The sequence below is a fragment of the Micromesistius poutassou genome, assembly GCF_964030765.1.
Source record: "Micromesistius poutassou genome assembly, chromosome: 14".
NCBI lineage: Eukaryota > Metazoa > Chordata > Actinopteri > Gadiformes > Gadidae > Micromesistius > Micromesistius poutassou.
Genome location: NC_140284.1, coordinates 8,453,463 through 8,476,181, shown reverse-complemented (window position 1 = coordinate 8,476,181; position 22,719 = coordinate 8,453,463). Strand labels below are relative to the sequence as shown.

Sequence of the window (22,719 nt, the reverse complement as noted above, 5' to 3'; positions counted from 1 at the left end):
TCTGTCAGAGCTGACACGACCCAGCAGACTGTTGTTCAGAGGCTTAAAAGGCCATGGAGCTCAAATGCTGTTATGGTCGTAATCATGTTTATTTATGGGTTCATTTAGACGGCCAGTAAGCCCTCACCGAAGTGAGCTTCCATTACTTTTTATTTTTCTATAAAAATAACCTTGATGATGACACTCGTTCTGTAGTCTGTGTTCCCTGTTCTGTTCAAGCGTAATCGTTTGCCAAACGAGTCACTGGAGCAGACAGAGTAATAAGCCCTGCTGTTAAAACGATTATTCTAAAAGCATAAAAACGAATCACTGTGTTGCTCAGAAAGACCCTTGGAGATTCTCAGAGTACTCTCCTCACTCCTGGCCCCATATGGCCAGTACCTTCCTGGAAGTGAAGGTACTACAGTAGCAGGGGTTACACTAAGGTCTGCTGTCGGAGCCTTTTCTCTTTAAGGTGTTTTCTAACGGATGCGAGTCAGGGCACCGTGTGGTGTGTTATCGTTTGTTTTGGTTTCTGTTCGGTTTCCTGTGAAAGCTTTCATTTTCCCCCTGTGGTCTTCGACGGGCTATATGTGTTCTGTTTTCTTTTCTTAAAAGTAGTTTTGTTTTTGTTTCGAAGAACATCTGTTTGATGTTTTTTTTCCCCCGACGGCGTGTCGGTCTCTGTGAATCACGACGCAGCAACAGAACTCGGATGAGGCTTTACGGGATGTCTTCCTGTGAGGCCACTTCCCACTGACTTCCAACACTGCCAACCGTTTTGCCAACAACACAGACATTTTATGTATTTTTATAGTACATGTGAAGAATAGAAATACATAAATATGAATCAATACAAATGATCATGTCATGTTCACTATTTTCTTGGGGGGTCCAATAATAGCACTGTTTTATGTCATTTCAAACAAGGATTGTTACCACGAGCTGGTGAGCTACTGAAGCCTGTTCTGACCTGAGTGTGTAGCGTATGGGGTGTGATCCTGTCCTATAGGGTGTGGTCCTGTCCTATAGGGCGTGGTCTTGTCCTATAGGGTGTGGTCCTAGAGGGTGTGATCCTGTCCTATAGGGTGTGGTCCTGTCCTATAGGGCGTGGTCTTGTCCTAGAGGGTGTGGTCCTGTCCTATAGGGTGTGGTCCTGTCCTATAGGGTGTGGTCCTGTCCTATAGGGCGTGGTCTTGTCCTATAGGGTGTGGTCCTAGAGGGTGTGGTCCTGTCCTATAGGGTGGGGTCCTGTCCTATAGGGCGTGGTCCTGTCCTATAGGATTTGCTAGAGCGACTCTCAGCCATCCTGTCCAGCTGTGGTCACTCACCGTAGCGCTTGGAGAATTCATCTCTCAAACGTTTTTGAAAGATGACATTTTTGCCTTTTTGTTTGTCTATAGATATCGCCCCCGTGGATCACACTCTGTTTGAGGGGGATAGCACTCTGTAGCACTCTGTCAGTGTTACGCTGTCAGTGTTATCGCTGCCCTTTCTTGTTATGGATTTATCTGTTTTTTTTAATTATGCATAAACTATCATTTCCGTTTGCAGATCTCCACATTAAGGCGCCAGGGAAGGACTGTGTACCCCACTGTGCCCGAGAACGCAGAGGTGCAGGCCCAGAGTCTGTTCGTCCAGGAGGTAAGACCTCACAGCACAGGAGAAGCAAGCTGCCTTCAAAATATACCTGATTGGATACACTGCTATATATACTTTATCCTATATGACACTCGCCCGGTGTGCAGGCACTGTTTTGACAAGACTGAGGTGGGTATTCATACACATTCCAAACTCACACAGGACAGGAAGTGGGACAATCTCAGCGATCGGAAAGCCCTTACGTTGCTCGAGTTCCTGAAGAATTTCCTCTGAGTTGATTTGATTTCCCAACCGGGGACGGCTCCCATTCCACGTCAGGACTGTGATCCATGACGTCGTTGCCTCAGTGTTTTATTGTTTAGTACCAGGCAACTGGGCCCATTACGGCCCATCGCTGGCCCCGGCCCAGGCCATGTCAGCCTTCGTTTTCATTCCAAGAAGTGAAGTAACCGCGCTGGACGTTTGTGTGTTTATAGTGCGCTCTGCGCGTGTCAGGTTGTTATGAGGTCACCTCCCGCTCTGCGGTATTTAAACGTTCAGCTGTGCTCCAGAACGCCGCCCGTGGAAGTGTGAAATGAGCGTGGCTCAGATGGTGGATTTCCCGTCACGCGTGTGCGGTGCTGTGGAGCGTGTTGTTGTTTCTGCACCTCTGCGTGTCTTCATCGTCGTTAAGCAGAGGAGGGCCACAGGCAGGGGGCCAGACCTCTTATGGGGGTTATTGGATCGCTGTTGTAGGAAATATAAGCCTTTTATTGCACCTTTTAAAACACTGATGTAAAGAGGTTACCTCTGCACCGGCTGGGAACAGAAGGTCAATATCCACCGCTAAGAGTCTTTATCTTTACATTAATGAAGGAAGTGCTTCATATAATAACTATTGATACGTGAATAATGAAATGTACAGTGAGGCTTCAGTTACATCTAAAGGTGAGTGGTCTTTGATCCCCTTCTTCCCAGTACAACCAGCAGTACCAGTACCGTCTGTACATGTCAGAGAACCTGAGGACGTTTATGGCTCGACACGTAGAAGATAGTGAAGCTGGCCTATTATGTGTGTGTGTGTGTGTGTGTGTGTGTGTGTGTGTGTGTGTGTGTGTGTGTGTGTGTGTGTGTGTGTGTGTGTGTGTGTATGTGTGTGTGTGTGTGTGTGTGTGTGTGTGTGTGTGTACGTGACATCACCCTGTGAACAGCTGTGCCGACCGACCCAGCGGGGAACGCCTCTGGTTCCATCAGTCTCCCCGATCACGTTACAGTTCAGACTCCTCCAATCAGAGAAAGTCTTTCAACATCACGCATGACACCACCATAGATCTCACCAGGCATTGCATACCACCGAACAATAAACAGAGATGAGGGAGAGACAGACAGACAGATAGAGAGGGAGAGAGAGACAGGGAGGGAGAGAGACAGACAGACAGACAGGGAGGGAGGGAGGGAGAGACAGACAGAAAGAGATGGAGAGAGAGAGAGACAGAAAGGGAGAAAGGGAGGGAGAGCGAGAGACAGATATTCAGCCAGTGATTTCCTGACCTGGCCTCTGAGGAATGTGCTTATGCTCAGGTTTAAACGTATCAAAGGCTTAATCATTTGGCCCATTCTCTGCTTGGCTTATGGTCATTTGACTTGTATTAGTGCAATAAAATAATGCTCAGGTCAGCTTGGCTCACCAAGTAAAGTGCTTTGGGGGGCATGAAAAGCACTTTATAAATGCAATTAATTATTGGGATTATAACAAACAAAAGCTGCTGTGTCAGGCTCCTAAACACAAACCTTTTAAAGGTGGCTTGGATTCATTCATTCATTCATTCATTCATTCATTCATTCATCCATCCATCCATCCATTCATTCATTCATTCATTCATTCATTTTTCCATTCATTCATTGCTTCACTCTATGCTTTTTCCAGTGCATCAGGACCTACAACTCAGATTGGCATGTTGTCAACTACAAGTATGAGGACTATTCCGGGGACTTTCGGCAGATTCCAAAGTAAGTCTGTCACCACGGTAACCATGGTAACCACGTCTGTGTGTCATGGCGACCCCCTTTCAGGCACGTCGGGACGTGTTCCAGGTGTGACCCGAGGATGCTTGAGATGTCTGCGGCACGCGCACACATATGCCCAGACACACACACATACATTCAGCAACACACAGATCCAGGAATGCACACACACATACACACTCACGCACGCACGCACACACACGCATGCATCCACGTACACACACGTATCCACGCACACGTACGCATCCATGTACACACTCACCGCAGCCTACCCACACGCACGCCTTTGTTCCTGACTGACTCAGTGCTGCAGTCAAGGAAGCGCACATTTACTGTAAGTCACGGCAACACAACAATAGTGAGTGTCCTTGTTTCGCCACGCTGGCTGCTGGCTGCCTGGGGCCGTCAGGAAACCATGGTCCCTGTCTGGATCCATCAGCGCTCCCCCCCCCCCCCCCCCGTCCCCGTTCCGTCCCATCCCCCCGCTATTGTTCTGGAGACGTGGATCTGAAATACTGGTTGGATCATGTTGTCACTGTTTGGATTTAACTTCAGGGAGGTTGGAACAAACATCATGTTGCCTCCCTTTGGTAAAGTCAAATACATTTTGAGACTCTGACTTTTGACTCGGCACCCCCTTTATGTTGTTTTCGTTTCCCTGGTTTCAGTTTTATAAAAGTTTTAAAGATAAGATGTAACAAAAAAAAAGAACATTACAGATTAAATTGTTTAATGTTGAATTGTTTGTTTCACTACCAAGGTTGCTGGTTCCATCCCCTTAGAGTTTAGATGATGTGTCTCACATACTAATAATGTCAGCCTTTTACCCTGACATCTATTTAAGTTAATTATGTTCCTGTTAGGTTTTGTGTAAAGTTATTGCTAGTGTTTTCAAACTGCCTGGCATTTTCTTTTGTTTGTGTGTCGACAGCAAAGTCTCCCGACCGGAGAAGCTGGCCGTACACGTGTTCGAGGTGGACGAGGACGTGGATAAAGATGAGGTGAGAAGGGTCTGAATCACCAGCAGCTGACAGGATGGCTCCAAACAATCTAGACGCTCAATTTGATCATCTCCATCTGTGGGTTTAAAAGTAATGACACTGGTAGAGGACAGAACTAGATTAGTGCTCTACCTCAAAGGTGCCCACTTCTCCTCCTCACTGCTCTTCACTGAGTGGCCGGGCGTCTTCGTGGAAAATGTAACAGAGAACTCAACAAACCTCACTTACCATATGTGTGACACAAACACGACATCCATGTGACGTCCAAGCACACACACACATGCTGACCATATACACACACACGCACGCATGCATTGCACGCACACACACACATTCAACAACAGCAATCCTCAGAGCCAGAGGAAACACATGGATCTCTTCTATGTGTTGTTTTTTACATCTGGTTGTGGAGGAAGTGCTCTGGAACACGCAGCGTTGACAGGTCATCAGAGGTCATCAGAGGTCACAGGGTCCCCTGCGGCGCATCACAACACACCTGACACGGGCGTGGCCCGCTATCGGAGGGGGTTAGGGAGATTCCGTCCCAAATCAACTCTCTCTCTCTCTCTCTCTCTCTCTCTCTCTCTCTCTCTCTCTCTCTCTCTCTCTCTCTCTCTCTCTCTCTCTCTCTCTCTCTCTCTCTCTCTCTCTCTCTCTCTCTCTCTCTCTCTCTCTCTCTGTGTGTGCTGAATAAGTTATCAAACCAGAGGGCTCTCTTTCTTTCTGGCTCTCTCTTTATCTTGTCTCTTTGTCTTGGTGAAAGAGGAGAGACTCAGTGATTGAACTCTATCGTACACAGGATTCATCTCTTTTCTGTTTAACATATTCCTGGAAACTTGATATGAGAAATAGAATAAACAGTAGGTTGAGTATTTTGGATAAAGTGTAAAGTCGGTTGTGGAGAACCTCTCACATACTGTGGTATGTTCTCTTTAACCAGTTCCATTTTGAAAGTTCACAACTTTATGTGTGGCAAATCTGTATTGAGACAGAGAGAAGCCAGGGATTTGTCACCCTCTCTTTGGACCGTGTGTGTGTGTGTGTGTGTGTGTGTGTGTGTGTGTGTGTGTGTGCTCCTCTCTGGGGACTAGTCTGTGTTGTCTAGCACATGATGAAAAGAAGCAGAGCCATGAATCTTTCCAGACGCTCCCTTAGATCCCCCCCTCTGCTCAATGAAAAGAAATACCAACAGATGATTGCATATTGAAAACCCATTTGTAATGAGTGTCGTTTTCCACTGCAGCAGCACAGGGCCGGTCCCGGTATTTTCTCATAAAGGGAGAGCTGAAGTTATACCATGACCAAGCTTCACAGCTGAAACCCCTATCCTCCATTCCCTTCCATACCAACGGACGCAACCCATCACTCTAATGTTGCTGACAGGTTAGATTAGAAAGTTAGTTTTATTATCTGTGACGTGCAACCTCGTTCAGTTTGACCTGAGAGCTGAGGAGCTCAGATGTCCGGGACGGTCGGGTTATCTGCAAGATGGAGGATGTTTGCTTGGACTTGGGGTCCGGGTTTATTTAATGTTCTGCTATCTGTTTGTTTGGAGGCGGCTAGGCCCCCGCTTGTGTTAAGAGTCAACTTCCATCTGCCCAGCCTCCAACCTGGGAATCCCCACAACACCATGATAGCTTCCCAAGAAATGGGAACTTTGAACTTCCTTTAAGATAGCCCTCACAAAGCATGCAGTGATTCATGGTTTTCACTGCATTTCCCAAAAGGCCTCGTTAACGACCGCAGCCTCCACTCCTCCTCCACGAATGTACGGGGTCACCACCAGGACCTCTACATGGATGCGTGGGTCTTCTTGAGCAGGGATTGATGAGTTTGAAGTAATCCGGGGGGCTTTTTCAAGTTACCGAAAATGTGCCGAAAAAATAACAAAGACGAATGTATGAAAACAAAAAGTTGAAATCCTCAGCAGTAGATTGACAATAAGTTAAAGTTACACACTGCTGCAAAATCTTTGTGAGTCAGAGCCGGTACACCTGTTCCTCCGGTTGTAGGTGTCGGACGGATGTGCTGCTTCATGGTGTTCAGCCTCTCTGCTCTCTCATGGGTCTCACTGTCTTGGTTCTCCTGCAGGACACGGCCTCGCTGGGCTCCCAGAAGGGAGGCATCACCAAGCACGGCTGGCTGCACAAGGGCAACATGAACAGTGCCATCAGCGTCACCATGAGGGTAAGAGACTGACGGAGTAGGTCACGACCAAAGGCCCCGATACACTGACAGAGAACCCAAAAGTGGCGTCTTTGCGTACATTGTTGAACACGGCTTTTTCGACAGGGTACGATGTAGACACCCACTGGTACATGTGGGCTGTTCGTTTAATGTCACCAGGAGTATCCTACCCTTTCTGTGTCCTTGTCATCTTTGCCTGAGTGGTAATTCAAATGGAATAGTTCCTGCAAATCTCGGGCAGCCTTGTTGGCCGAGATCATCTTCCACCATAAGATACAGGTCTAACTGGGTCATCTTGAAGATTAGATCACTCCTCGAGTGGTCCGTATTTGTCTGATGCCAAATATTCACAGACACCAGCTACAAATTGAATCATTCAGGTGGTGTTGTTGACCAATCAGAGGTGATGGAAGCCAAATGCGGCTCTTCTCATCGGTCGCAAACCGGCCATTTCCTCTTTGCAAACACACCATGTTTACATTTAGTTTTAAATATATATAAACAATACCGGAACCTAACTGGTGTCAAATTCTTAGAACAGTGATGTGAACTTTGTGTTCTCCCCGCGAACAAGAAGATCAACAAGAAGATGTAGATATTGATCAGTTGCTTTGTGAGGGGAAGAATGTTATGTCATGTAATTCAAATCCTTTGTTTTCTCATCTCTCACCAATGTTTTCCGATTCTATCTCTTGCTGGATCCATGCCTCTCGTCTCCACGTTCAAATGCACTCTGGTCTGGCCTTTGTTTCAGTCCTTCAAGCGGCGGTATTTCCATCTGACCCAGCTGGGGGACGGCTCCTACAACCTCAACTTCTACAAGGATGAGAAGATCTCCAAGGAGCCCAAAGGAACCATCTTCCTGGACTCCTGCATGGGTGTGATCCAGGTACAGTCCCGTTTCAAACCCCTTCTCATGGGTGGTGAACCAGAGTGACCGTTGGAGGAGATCCAAGTTAACACGAAACAAACGACCGCTACACACGCACGCATGCACACACACACACACACACACACACACACACACACACACACACACACACACACACACACACACACACACACACACACACACACATACATATACACGCACACACATACACACATACATGCACGCACACACACGTACATGCACGTACACACACGCAGATACAAACACACATATATACACCCACAAAAGCACACATACATGCTGAAACGCACACAAACATGCACACACGCACGCACACATACACTCACACAAACACACACACGCAAGCACGCACAAATACACACACACGCAAACAGACACACACAGACACACATGCAAGCACGCAAGTACACGCACACACAAGCAAACAGACGTGCACACACACACACACACACACACACACACACACACACACACACCGCAGTACACGCAGTACCCCCTCTGGGGTCCCTGGGGTCTCTCTGGTATCGCTGACTCCTCCGCTGCAGCAGGCCAGTGCTGCAGATGTTCTCCACGACGTGCTCGGCGTCCACGCCATATGCTGACACATGTGGAAAACCAGCGTTCCACTTCCATCGTTATTCACCTGGTGGACATGGAGCCAGGGCTGTGCGTGTTGTCGCTGCTTTACAGATGAAGTGATGTGATGTTGAACGGGGACATGTTCCTGGCCAGCCTCAGAACATCTCCCACCCCCACTCTGTTCCAAAGGGTCGTGACCAGAATCCATCCAATCTGTGTTTCTGAAGATATGGGTGTGTCTGAGGATATTTCTGTGTTTATGTGGTGTTGGAGGGTCGGAGGGCTTTAGGGCGGGGATTGAGATGGACGTGGGGGAGAGTAGAGACTAGAGATGACTCAGAGGTGGTCCAGTCGCTAGCCAAACACACAGCGGCCTCTGTTTGTACACCTTGTACTGTGATGTCCAATAATGTAGCAATAGCTCTCATCCCCCCCAGATACAGCCCCTCGCTGTGTGTGGATCTGCTGTTCCTCACCGTACCGTCCTAGTGTATTGAGTTATGTCACAATCGTCCACTGCCTGCAGATGTAATGTTTTGTGTCTCAACCTTAGCTCTGTCTCTTTGTAAGCTAATTCAAACAACATGGACACACATTAATGCATGCAAAATACACACATTCAAGAGGAGTAAGATGGGGGGCCGAGTTGTCCTTAAGCAACTCACCACATTCAAATTCCTCTGTATACCAATGGTTCCTGAACATGTACATATACAGTAAGTACAGAACACAATGTGACCGATTGTTGGTCCATGAGGCAGGCTCCTGGTTCTGTGCGTCTCTCCCACCCTCTCCTCAGAGATATCTCCAGCCGTCCCCCCCACCCCCCCGTCACAACCACACGGTGTCCCTGACTGCAGCAGAGACAGAGTTAGTCTACAGAGTTAGTCTTCCAGTCTAACCTGGACTTCTATGTGGTGTATACTGTAAGTTTTATACGTTTAACAGACAATACCGGTCTGGGGGAACAAACCATCGAGGCCTCAGTCAAACATCCGTTACCGATATCATCCGTCAGAGTGACCGACTTGTTGTGCTGAGAGCAGTCGGCGTGAACACACCGGCCACAGATGTAAACGCCAGCGGTGACACTGTGGTCTGGGTGAAAGGCTTTTAGCAGAGTAAGACACACTGTTATGTCGTCCACAAACCGCAACAAAGTCCATTCGACGACTTGCTTTCACTGACGGATGTTTTAGTGAAGCCAGGAGAGACGGTGACTACGGTGATGACCCAGACCGCTACGGCCCTTTAAGATAATCTACCGTACTCAACAGCTTCCATGCTGGAAGTCCTGCTAGTCGACACAGAGAGGATGATGACCTATGACCTCAGAGAGGATGATGACCTCTGACCCCAGAGAGCATGATGACCTATGAACCGTAAACTCAAGGGGAGTTTTGGTGTCACTGGTTCGTTTCGGTTGTATTAGGCTGCGTTTCAAAAAGAGATTCCTTTCTCCTTTCTCTTGTCTGTCAGGCGTCATAATGAGTCCCATGTTGATTACTCCTGTCTGATTCCCCTCCCAACGCCCCCGCACGTTCTCATGTGTTTACTCAGCTCTCCTGCAGCCCCGTCGCTCCTCCACCCACCCACTCCCCAACGGGGGACATAAACTATAACCACATTCATACCAATAGCTTTAACACCCACAATAACCATAACCATTTGAGTAACAAAAAATAATTACAGAACCAAAACCAAAACAAAAACCTACTGATGAAGGTCTCTGATGAATGTTTTACTGGAAGACTTATAGTAACGTCCACACTGTACCAGAAGTGACTGTGCTAAGCTAGCTCTCCTGTGTTTATAGCCAAATCAGCAGCTGGGAAAAGGTTTAGCTAGCCGCTAACACGCTAAGGATGCTAAGGATCAGGTTGTACTTGGACACCGCCATAGTCCTGGTGGATTGGAGGTCAAAGTTAAGTTCTGCCGTTCCAATTCCATAGTTTTTTCCTGCATCAGCAGCTCTTCTGAGAAGACTCCTCAAACTCTGAGCTGGCTGTCATCTCCCACATATGGAAGCACTCTGCTCTCCCTCTCCCTGCCTCCCTGCTCTCTGTGGAAGGGAATCATAGCTGGGTCGGGCCATCCACATCCAGCATACATCACACACTGCGACGGTCCTTTTCACATTTCATAGTGAAAAACATGGATTTTGGAGGTGGTTTTTGCATTTCCTCAGTGACATTGCATACATTCATACATTCACAGTCATGCACAAATGCATTCAACATATTCCGTTTTCTTTGTCCTAATTGGAGTACAACAATGGCTCTTGTGAATGCCACTGTGATTCCTCAGTAGAACGAGGCAGAGTGTTGCCACAGATCACAACTACCGGCCTCCTGCTGTGTTCCAGTGGCTGTCGGCCATTTCCCTATGTGCCCTTGGACACTTTTATGGAAACATTCTTTCTAAGGTGCCATACTCCCGCTACGAAGAATATAGAAACTCGGGCTGATTAATCATGGAATACTTGGCAGACATGTGACCTCCCACCTTTAGAACAACAAACATCTCTCCCTCTCTGGTGAGCGGCCCTCAGCCCAAGTGTGTGGTCCGGTTATTGTAGGCAAGCAGCGGTAGAACTCAAAGTGAAACCCAGTAAGCCTCACAGACCACCGTTCTGAAGCCCACCATTCTCCTGCTCTTATCTCCTCTCGTGTGCGGGGTATGGTCGGGAATCGGAGAGGATCTGGCATCTCTGAGTTGACAAAGCGATACACACTGCATTACCTACTGTGATACACACTACTGTGATACGTACTGTGGTACTGTACCCATTGCGACGCGATGAAGCGTTTTCTTTCCTTGGGTTCTTTGTGGTGTTCTTGTCACGGTGGGTTTTGGGTTCTACAGGTCCCACCATTCGTTTGTAGATAAACATGGATAAACAGAACAGAACAAGGTGGATGCAAATCTACTTACGCCTAATACACTGCAGCACCCTCTGTAGGACGATACCGTACATGTGCTTCCACTGAGATAACGTTGTGTTTTAAATGGACTCCATTCATACGGCACTTTTCTAACCAGTGGCCACTCAAAGCGCTGTACAATATTGCCTAACATTCACCCATTCATGCACACATTCACACAACCGACGGCGGAGTCAACCACGCAAGGCGAAAGCTAGCTCGTCTGGAGCAATTAGGGTGAGGTGTCTCGCTCAGGGACACCTCGATCCCCCGGCTAGGAGGAGCCTGGGCTCGAAATAAGCAACCTTCTGGTTACCAGCCAACCCGCTCTACCTCCAGAGCCACATCTCTGACTTAATTTGTTAATTTATTTAAAAAAAAATGTTTTAGCCCACCCGACGATACAAGTACTGCAGAAGAGGTGCGATGCTCCCATGAATCCCTGTGTCCCCACCCTGAGTGTGTGTGTGTGTGTGTGTGCTGTGTCTCCATACAGAACACCAAGGTGAGGCGGTTCGCCTTCGAGCTGAAGATGCAGGACAAGAGCACCTACCTGCTGGCGGCGGAGGGGGAGGCGGAGATGGAGGAGTGGGTGGCGACGCTCAACAAGATCCTCCACAGCAGCTTTGAGGTCGCCATGCAGGACAAGAGGAACGGAGACCTTCACGACGGTGGGGGGGCTGTGTGTGTGTGTGGGTGTGGGTGTGGGTGTGTGTGTGTGTGTGTGGGGGGGGGGGGGGGGGGGGGGGTTCTCTGTGCGGGTAGAGAGGGGGGAGATTTTGTGTATGAGGAGCAATGTGTGTGGCGGGATGGGTGTGTGTGTGTGTGTGTGACAGCGCTATGCTTCATGGTAGCCTGTGTGTGTATGTTTCCATTACCACTTAAAATACCGTCCTCTTCCTTGGAAAATGCTCTCGTCAGACTCGTGTCAGAGAAAAAAAGTCTTGCAAAAAAATAGCAATATTATGACTTTCTCAACAAACAGTTTAGAGTAGCGTGGACTTCCATCACCAGAGTCATTCTTTACGCTCCTCTAAAGCTCTGCTTCATGGAACTTTTCATGTCAGAGTTGTGGTCCAGAGGACGACACTTCAAGGGGAGATCCGCTATTTGGGTGATCCACTGGCTCGTTACGGTAGACCACCGCATAATGAAACCGCGACAGCAGGATAAACAGCTTTGCTTGTTTATGCGTCTGATTCAAAGTGGTTCATCCACGCCTTCATCCACCCTTTGAGACTTCACTTTCCATCCGTGTCTAGCGAGACCACCCAGGTGTCGGTCTAACACTCCCCTCCTGTCTCACCATGGAAGCCCCTCAGAGGAAGCCGTCTGACTGGCTTCACGCTAACTCAGCCTGGCTTATCTCCCTCACTCCTGTGCTTTTTATTAATCACAACGTGGAAGAGGAATGGGTGCAGCCAACACCCCACCTGACCTGACCCCCCCCCCCGCCCCTAGCCCACACACACTGACGTCTAGGTGGGGGGGGGGGGGGGGTACTCCGTCCCAGCACCCTAACAGCTCAGCTTCTGCTAAGCCCTGACTGATCCCTTCCACACAATTACTGTTTAGTGAGTCCAAAACGTTAGAGTCGTAAATGCTTTAGCCGAGATTAAGCGTGTCTCTGCTGTGCTGAGGTTTGCTGCCTCAACACTGTTGACTTACCAGCCGCCCCCTTTTTGTTGCTCTGTCGACTTAATTCTTCTCCTTTATCCTCTCCGTAGACGACGACATGGGCAAGTCGGACAGCTCCTCTGGGAGCATGGACAGCTTCCAGGTAGGTTGTTACAACAATCTGGTTGAACACTTCATGAGGAATATTATGGATGCATTATGTACGTTTGTCTCAGTAACATTCTGAAGCCCAACCTGAGACTGGACAGCTCCATGGTTTTTTAATGATGAGCGTAGCACATTTGAACCATAAACCATACTCAAAACAACATATACACTATATAAACACACTAGCACATTATTATTATGGCAGCTGTCTTAAAAATGTAACACATTCCCCCATTAAAATCGATTGGGTAGGCCATCATTTCTTCTGCTCGATTTGAGGTGCATACGGACAGAAATGATATCCTGTCAGGGCAGTGGTTGACAGGGCAGGGTTAACCAAACGTCTGGAAGCTGTGCAGACAGCTGGATGTGTTGCACTGCTCTGCAGTCTCACTGGAGTCACCTTCTCTTTAACCCCTGGACCTGTCGGGCCCCCGTTTCTGTCAGCTCGTAAAACACAATACCTTACGTCCATACGGACACTAAATGAACAGGGCTGTCCTGGTTATGATGAAATCTGTTGAGTATGAAAGAAAACGTTCACTGGCAATCGAAACTGAAATGAAACGTGTCTGCGGTCCTCAGAGTGCGCGGGACATCGAATCCAAGATGAGGAACGAAACCAGATTCAAGCTGTTCACCCTGGACCCCGACACGCAGGTAAGGAAACGCAGAGCGCAGAGGAAGATGTTTATCTCATCACCGTGACCACCACATCCACTCAGCGCTCTCTTCTTTCCCCCGACGCCCGACAGAAACTGGACTTCTCTGGGATCGAGCCGGACGTCAAACAGTTTGAGGAGAAGTTTGGCAAGCGCATCCTGGTGAACTGCAACGACCTCTCCTTCAACCTGCAGAGCTGCGTGGCGGAGAACGAGGAAGGGCCCACGACCAACGTAAGCGAGATGGGTCCGTCGGCCCGTCTCTGTTGTCATGGCGGCGATCGATCGGGCCGTGCATTATGCCCGCTCACCACTCTAGCTAATGAGCTTAGCGCGGGGGAGGATGTGATGGTCTGGCCCGGTAGCTGGGCTCCATCCTATCATCTTCTGTCTCGCCAGGAGATGAGGTTGGCATGGTTACTGGCTCAATGTGGTATAAGTTGTCTAGTGTTGCTCCGACTCGACGCTAAAGCGCTTTTGTGTCCTCGCAGACACAAAACTGTCGTTTTGTGTTTCGACATGAATTATGTACTAATAGTTGACTGGTCTTTCTAACGGTCAACTCCACCAACCTTTTCCCTGGGAGATTCTGTCGTTCGTTTCTCAGCCGTCGGTTCTTCGTCTCTTCCTTCCATCAGGTGGAACCGTTCTACGTCACCCTGTCACTGTTTGACATCCAGAACAGCAGGAAGATCTCCTCGGACTTCCATGTTGACCTCAACCACCCCTCCGTCCGGGGCATGCTGCCCAATAACGGTAGCCATTACATCAATGGGGGCGGGGACACTCTCCATGGAGCGCAGCGATTGGTCCACGGTGTTCCAGAGGCGGCCATGCAGTACCCCAGAAAGGTACACACTCACACTTGTAACCGGATGGTTGCTAGTTCGATCCCCGGCTGTTCAGGAGTCCCTGAGCAAGACACCTCACCCTGACTACTCTTGATCAACTGTGTTTTTTTAAGCCTTTATTTAATATCATATCTTAGTTTATTAGTACAACGTTGTTGGAGAACCCTAGCTCTAAATGTTATCCTTTTAGAGCTCCATCCCTGAATATCAGCCTTATCTTTCCTCTGCGCTCAAATTCAAGATCACTTTCTGCAGATCTGATCAGCGTTCTCACGGGACACACAACGAACACACACCGAACACACACCAAACCCACACTGAACACACACAACACACAAAAAACACAAAACCATCTCACAACCAAACAGACACCAAACACACACAACACACAAAAAACACAAAACCATCACACAAAATACACACAACACACAAAAAACGCACAACTAACACACAACCAGACACACACCGAATACACCGAACACACACTAAACAGACACCAAACACACAACACGCGCCAATCAACACACCCCGAACACACACACACAAACACGTACCAAACACACAGGAACACACAGAAACCAAACACACACACCCAACACACACCCAACGCACACCAAGGTTCCTGCCATCCTCCCCAGAACAACTTTTTCATAGCGATGAGCGATATCCCGTCTCCCAGGACTCCCCCTGTTGTGATTCTGCCTCATGGCTAAGGAGCTGATTCCGTTGGTTTGATGTCTGCTCGTCTTCTGAGCCGAACGTGTCCTCTCTCCACAGGGGGTCTTCTCGGTGACCTGCCCGCACCCGGACATCTTCCTGGTGGCGCGCGTGGAGAAGATCCTGCAGGGAGGAATCACCCACTGTGCGGAGCCCTACATGAAGAGCTCCGACTCCACCAAGGTGCGGAGGGGCAGGGGGTGCACGTGCACACACATGCACACACATACACACACACATGCTTACACACACACATTCTCACACATACACATACACATACACACAAACATGCTGACACACACATGCACGCACGCACGCACACACGCGCGCGCACACACACACACAGATGTTCACACATATACAGATGCTCACACATAAACACAAAGACACACACACATGCTTACCGCTCACAATGCGTGTGTGTTCTATCTGCCTTCTTACACATGCTCAGCAGATAAGAATGATAACCATGAGATCAGGTCCTAACTGGTAAAAGTATAGGCCAAGTGAACACACACACACACACGCACACGCACGCACGCACACATACACAAAGAATACAAATATTGGCCTTGGTAGTATAACCAGGGTCGTGACCCCTCTTGGGGCTAGGCAGTACAGCTGGGTTCGTGACCCCTCTTGGTGCTAGGCAGTACAGCCGGGGTCGTGACCCGTCTTGGGGCATCAGTGGGCATCAACATGAGTCAGTAATTCCATACTGATCAGATTTGCACATCGGTGGGATTTGGGGAGAGTCTCTGTGTCTCGGTCGGCCCAAGAATGTTTCTTTGTGTGCACAAGACGAGTATCTCCTCAGGACTCCTGTGTGTGTCTGTGTTGTGATTGGCTGCTATGTTTCAACTTTGGTTTAAACATGGCTGCCAATGTTAAGCGGGAAGCTGAAAACCATCTGTTCCCCGTTGGATAAAGCTTTTATCTCAATCTCGCTCTCTCTCTCTCTCCGCTAGGTGGCGCAGAAGGTTCTGAAGAATGCCAAGTGGGCGTGCAACCGGCTGGGTCATTACCGGATGCCCTTTGCCTGGGCAGCGAGGTATTGAACCAGCACACCTTGGGATTAATATGAAGTGTATTTGGGGTTATTGGGTTCAAATGTGGACACAATTGTGTTAGAGTTGGGTTAGGGTTACACAACAGTGTTACACAACAGTGCATAAAGATAACATGTAGCCTCATGTTCTGCTGCCTTTCTTAGCAAGGTCTCATTTCGAAATGTTTTTTTAAATTTCAAGAGACTAACTGGTAAAATAAAGGTAAAAACAATAAAAGATCATATGTAATATTTAGTGATAATAATGGAGTGAAGACCAGCGTGCAGTGGGAGATGATGTGTGGCTCCCCTGGCAGAGAGGCTAACAGTCATGTGCAGGCTGGTGGTGGCCGACCCCCTCTGACCCTTGACCTCTGACCCCTGTCCTCCAGGCCTCTGTTTAAAGACGCTTCCGGGACCCTGGACAAGAGCGCGCGCTTCTCGGCGCTGTACCGACAGGACAGCAACAAGCTGTCCAACGACGACATGTTCAAACTGCTGGCCGACTTCAGGAAGTAAGCCCTATTAATGTTAACATCTGAACCTACTGTGATCCTGTAGGCATTATTGTAGTGCATGACAACAGCAGCTATTGTTAATGTTAACATTTTATCCTACTGTTATCCTGAAGGCATTACTGTAGTGAACAACAAGAGCAGCTACTGTTAATGTTAACATCTGAACCTACTGTGATCCTGTAGGCATTATTGTAGTGAACTACAAAAGCCTGTTTCTAGAGTGATTCAGTAGACCTTTTTACTGGATATATTATGCATTATATCAAAGTGCATATGATTCTCGTCTTGTACACACATGTTGTTTCACGTGTTTAAATGCTTTGTCACCATGCAGAGGAAGTCCCAAATGCAGAGTTCTTTGGATTGAATTGAATTCAGTTAGATTGATGTGTTAGTCTTAGGTTAGATGTTGGTTTAGCTGTAGTTAGCCACTGAAGCCTCTAGCTTCTCAACATCCAGTGTAAATGTGATAACCTAAAGGTTGGAGTTCAGGGTCTCCCCTTACCTGCTTCGAGTCAGTCTGTCTAATTATGAGTTCATATCTTCTGTCCTCCTCCAGACCTGAGAAGATGGCCAAGCTCCCTGTGATCCTGGGGAACCTGGACGTCACCATCGACAACGTCGCCCCTGACCTGAACAGTGAGTGCTCCGGGTTCTGCCAACTGAAAAACCATGAGGAAGAGGAACGCCATATCGACCTCCAATGATTCACGGTGTCTGCATTAAGATATTCTGCTCTCTCCCCCTCTCTCTTGCTCTCTCTCTCCCCATCGCTCTCTGTCTCTCTCTCACCCTCTCTATCTGTGTCTCTCCTCTTCTGTCTCTCTCCCCCTCTCTCTGTCTCTCTCTCCCCCTCTCTGTGTCTCTCTCTCCCCCTCTCTCTCTGTCTCTCTCTCCCTCTCTCTATCTGTGTCTTTCTCTCCGTCTCTCTGTGTCTCTCTCTCCCCCTCCCTCTGTGTCTCTCTCTCCCTCTCTCTATCTGTGTCTTTCTCTCTGTCTCTCTGTGTCTCTCTATCCCCCTCTCTCTGTGTGTCTCTCTCTGTGTCTCTATCTCCCCTCTCTCTCTGTGTCTCTCTCTCTGGGTCTTAGACTGCGTTACCTCGTCCTACATTCCTGTGAAGTCGTTTGATAACGGCGAGAAGGCCAACATCCTGTTTGAGGTGGAGGAGTTTGTGCCGAGCATCGCCAAGTGCTCCCAGCCGTTCACCACCTACAACAACCACCTGTACGTCTACCCGCGCCAGCTCAAGTACGATGGCCAGAAGGCCTTCGCCAAGGTACGCAGAGCCTCCACCCGTTACTAGAACCGTCTTAATGACGTTAGTGCATCGTTATCATTGTAGAATCGTACTATAATAGGGTATAATTGTACCCTTACTGTACCGACAGCAATATATTGTTGATTCTCTTTCTTCTGACAAATGTACTTATTCGTTTTGGATAAAAGCGTCTGCTAAATGCCCTAAATGTAAATAATTGCATGGTAAATCATGATTGCATTTGGTTCCTCTGTAAAAGTGGTGTGTATGAACATAGAGCAGACGGCATATTGCAACGGGTTTCAACGGGTTTCTGGGTGACGTCCTTTAGAAGGTCAGCCGTGACCTCGGGGGGCTCCCCTTGTGCGGCTTGTGTTTACTGCACCGCGTGGAAACCCCACACATGGTCCACAGCTCACAAGCCGCCTCTGCTCTGTCCGTCCGTCCGCAGGCCAGGAACATCGCCGTGTGCATCGAGGTCAAGGAGTCTGACGACGAGGACGCTCTTCCGCTGAAGGTAAACACCAACGTCTGCCCGTCGTCTAGTGCCTCACCGCCGCTCCCCCAGTGCGTCTTCTGTTTCCAAACATCGCTCCCCCTCCCACCTGGCAGTTAACCAACCGTCTGATTCCACAGTGTATCTACGGCCGGCCTGGGGGCAAGCTGTTTACCAAGAGTGCCTTGGCTGCAGTGTTACATCACCAACACAACCCAGAGTTCTACGATGAGGTGAGATCCCTTCCCGTCGTTCCGTCACACTGTGTCCTCTCTCAATCCTCACAGTGACGAATGGGATGTCATTTCAATTCAACTCGCTCCAGAGGTTTTGAAGATATTTCTACTCAGCCGATACTCAATGAAGGTTTTGTTGCTTTCACACCGAGTTGTCATGTTTGTCCCATATTCTCCAGCTAGCTTTTCCATTTCTGAACTAACAGAGAAATGTATGAGAAAAGTGCGTGCGCTCGTGCGCGCGTGTGTGTGCGTGTGTGTGTGTGCGTGTGCGTGCGTGCGTGCGTGCGTGCATGGAGGAACTAACAAGCGTAACACGTGAAGCACCAACGAGACGGCAGTGTTTTAAAGTTGTATCTCCTACTCCTTCAGTTCAAGATCGAGCTGCCCACCCAGCTCCACGAGAAGCACCACCTGCTCTTCACCTTCTACCACGTCAGCTGTGACAGCAACAGCAAGGCCAGCACCAAGAAGAGGGACATGGTGGAGACACAAGGTGCACAACACACAACACCCAGCACGTGAAGGGAGCCCCACTGAACCAATCCCTTACTGATGACCTTATCGTTGGGCTGTTGACCTCAATCGTGTTTCGATCAGCTCTTGACAACCTATCATGGGACAGGGCATTGTATCAGTATGCCAAAAGGTTCTGGGTTTGAAACCCAATGTTTACAATTATGGTAAGCACCTTTCAGCAAGATGTCTCGCCCCTTACCTGCTCATTGATTAAATGTATCATAAAAATAATAGCCACTCACAGCGGCTGTATATAAAAGCATCAGCGGAATCCAACAATATCCTGTACTCGTCGTGTGACGCTACGACGGCTGACACTTCTCCCCCCTGCTGTCTCTTCCCTCAGTGGGCTACGCCTGGATCCCTCTGCTGAAGGACGGCCGGATGATCATGAACGAGAGCCAGGCCTCGGTGGCCTCCAGCCTGCCCGCGGGCTACCTCAGCTGCCAGGACGGAGCCAACAAGGTAGGGTTCGCCAGCTGAGGCGCAGAGGGGACCTGAGGACACCCAGGGTCGGGTGACCAGGGTGGAGGGGGGACCCGGGTAGAGTGACCGATGTTCATGGGGGTTGGAAGAACTCCAGCAGCACATGGGCAGACACGCTCGCACACACAAGCATGTACGTGTGCGCATGCACACACACACACACACAACCACATACTACACACACATACAATTTTGTGTTATTTGTTATGTGTGGACCCCAGGGAGACTAGCAGCATTTATCAGCTAATAGGGACCCTGTCATTAACAAATGAACACATAGAACTCGCACGCACACGCACACACACACACACACACACACACACACACACACACACACACACACACACACACACACACACACACACACACACACACATCTCACACACACACAGAAAATTAATTTGCATGCACATACATTGACAAATCGAAAGTGTGTGGGGGGAGTAATAATTGATGGGGTACTACCATAAAGCAACACAATTTGAGAGTATTACTAACAAGAATTGTTGTTGTTGTTGTTGTTGTTGTGATGGCAGCACTCCGGCCCTGACGTCAAGTGGGTGGATGGAGGCAAGCCGCTCTTCAAGGTGTCCACCCACCTGGTCTCCACAGTGTACACACAGGTCAGCCATGTCCCTCTAGAGCTACGTTAGTACGTCCTACACCTTCTGGGTCCAGAGCCTAAACTCCACGTCTCCCCTCTCGTCTCCCTGCTCTCCATCCATCCTCCAGGATCAGCATTTGCACAACTTCTTCCAGCACTGTCAGAGTGCCGCAGCGCAGCCGCCGACGTCAGGAGGGGAGCTGGTCAAATACCTGAAGGTACAACCCCCGTCTGCGCCATGGAGCCGTTGAGCAACGCTAACAAGGGTGCTCCTCGCTTTATCGCTCTGATCAGAGCGATGCGCACGCGCACACACAGAAATGCCCAATCATAAACACTCCCAGGCTCGCAGGCTGCTGACGTACTCTCAGAGCGCTTGAACCGTCAATCCCTCGCTCTGTTTTGTTTCTCTCTATCTCTCCATCTGTGTTCGGACATTTGTCCGTGTCTGATTGTTTACGCGGGGCGGGGCAGGACAATGTTGTTGACACGAGCCGCTCCCGATATCCGGGGGCCCATTGTCCCCCGGTACTGAACCAACACAGGGGGGGGGGGGGGGGGGGGGGTGACCTCCTGGGCTTCTCAAACGTAAACATCAAAGTGCACTCGAACAATAGCCAGGTCGTGACCCCGGGAGGTCAGAGCGAACCGCCGAGGTGTTTGTAGCCGTCTGTTTCCCAAACGACTTTGCCGACCTTGGCTTCAGCGTCCGGTGCGGCGCGGTTAGCGGGCAGGATGTGGGTTCACCTCGCTGCGGTTCCTGGACGTGGGCCGTAAAGGGTTCTGCGGTGGGCTACCGTGCAGCTGGGCCCGAGTGGCCTTCTGTTGTTCTGCTTTATTGCCTTCCTGCCGCCTCTCGTGGCGTCGGCGTTCACCCCCCCGCGGCCGCTAGGTGAGGATATCAGTTTGGAGCCTGCGGCAGGAAACTGGGAATTTCCCCTTTGTCATTAGATCCTATCTGGGCCGAAACGTGCAGTGAAGATCCACTCTGTTTCCCCTCGTGTTTTAAACTCTGTGTGTGTGTGTGTGTGTGTGTGTGTGTGTGTGTGTGTGTGTGTGTGTGTGTGTGTGTGTGTGTGTGTGTGTGTGTGTGTGTGTGTGTGTGTGTGTGTGTGTGTGTGTGTGTGTGTGTGTGTGTTCACTCGGCCTACACATTTACCAGTGGGGACCTTTTCGCTCTGTCATGGTGAATCTTATTCCTATCTGCTGAGCGTGTGTTACAGGTCATATCCGGTCATATCTGTGACTAAAACGTACATTTTTCCCCAGGATGCAATCATTCCCAACACACACTACAAACTCCATGATCATTCACTCACAACCTCTGAATGTGTCCTTACAAAGCCCTTTGGCGACATTACCCATGCTGTATAGTTGTATAGTCATTACACACATTCATGTTTTAATGTGAATTTGTGTTGATATTTTTGTTACATATTGTTGTTTGTTTTCCCTCCTGTACTTTATGTGTTATCACGTTAAGGCTCTTGGAGTACTGAGAAGGGCTTCATTAATAAAATGGGTTGTTGTTATCTCCGTCCTGTTGGACCTGATGTGATCCGCCTGGTTCTTCCCCTCAGAGTCTCCACGCCATGGAGAGCCACGTGATGATCAAGTTCCTGCCCACCGTGCTCAACCAGCTGTTCCGGGTCCTGACCGCGGCCACCAACGAGGAGGTGGCGGTGAACGTTACGCGGTACGACTTTAGCCTGAGACACCTCATGGATGTTCATCACTTTAGTTTCATCTTTAGCTCCTGAAGACACCTCATGGACCCAATCACCATCACTAGACTCCACTGAACACTTATTTCAAGCCCTTGGATAATATGGGCTTGAACTAATACACAATATACCAGATAATCAAATGGATAAGATAATATGAAAGATGTTTTGTCCTTAATGATACTTTTAATCAGAATTCCTGACATTTTCATATTTTGACACATGCATGGATACAGTTATCTTTTTTCATGGCGATATTTAGTTGTTTTAGTTTACCAATAAGGTTATTGTTGGTTTCTCACATGTTTTAGTGTTGAGGTTTGTAACTGATCTGTGTTATTACCGCTGGCCTGCAGAGTGATGATCCACATCGTGGCCCAGTGCCATGAGGAGGGGCTGGAGCACTACCTGAGGTCCTACGTCAAGGTAAACTACACCTTCACAAACATCTCCCACAAACGAGAGATGCCATTTAATGTGGCACTTAATGTACGCACCTATTGTGTGTCGTATTAATACTTAGTTATGTAGCATCTTATCCTAGCTATCTTTGTTGTACATGGGGAATGGGTTAACATAACGATTGTTAGTGCTTGGGACTTGGTTCTATGAACATCCTTACTGT

At 48.9% G+C, this 22,719-nt stretch overlaps 1 protein-coding gene across 3 annotated transcripts in view; it reads left to right on the top strand.

Moving 5' to 3' along the window:
- The window catches only part of LOC311358662 (dedicator of cytokinesis protein 9-like), a 96,134-nt gene that overhangs the window by 51,954 nt on the left and 21,461 nt on the right, over positions 1–22,719 (top strand). For all 3 annotated transcript variants that reach the window (XM_084478762.1, XM_084478760.1, XM_084478761.1), the window contains exons 3-25: positions 1,534–1,623; positions 3,488–3,570; positions 4,517–4,586; positions 6,678–6,773; positions 7,528–7,662; positions 11,686–11,860; positions 12,917–12,969; positions 13,560–13,634; positions 13,730–13,870; positions 14,275–14,487; positions 15,265–15,387; positions 16,173–16,255; positions 16,645–16,767; positions 17,330–17,409; positions 17,860–18,047; positions 18,481–18,546; positions 18,666–18,758; positions 19,134–19,257; positions 19,627–19,745; positions 20,303–20,389; positions 20,499–20,588; positions 21,951–22,066; positions 22,451–22,520. In XM_084478762.1, the coding sequence (XP_084334888.1) occupies positions 1,534–1,623; positions 3,488–3,570; positions 4,517–4,586; positions 6,678–6,773; positions 7,528–7,662; positions 11,686–11,860; positions 12,917–12,969; positions 13,560–13,634; positions 13,730–13,870; positions 14,275–14,487; positions 15,265–15,387; positions 16,173–16,255; positions 16,645–16,767; positions 17,330–17,409; positions 17,860–18,047; positions 18,481–18,546; positions 18,666–18,758; positions 19,134–19,257; positions 19,627–19,745; positions 20,303–20,389; positions 20,499–20,588; positions 21,951–22,066; positions 22,451–22,520 (2,493 nt within the window). The remainder of the gene's footprint in view (positions 1–1,533; positions 1,624–3,487; positions 3,571–4,516; positions 4,587–6,677; positions 6,774–7,527; positions 7,663–11,685; positions 11,861–12,916; positions 12,970–13,559; positions 13,635–13,729; positions 13,871–14,274; positions 14,488–15,264; positions 15,388–16,172; positions 16,256–16,644; positions 16,768–17,329; positions 17,410–17,859; positions 18,048–18,480; positions 18,547–18,665; positions 18,759–19,133; positions 19,258–19,626; positions 19,746–20,302; positions 20,390–20,498; positions 20,589–21,950; positions 22,067–22,450; positions 22,521–22,719) is intronic.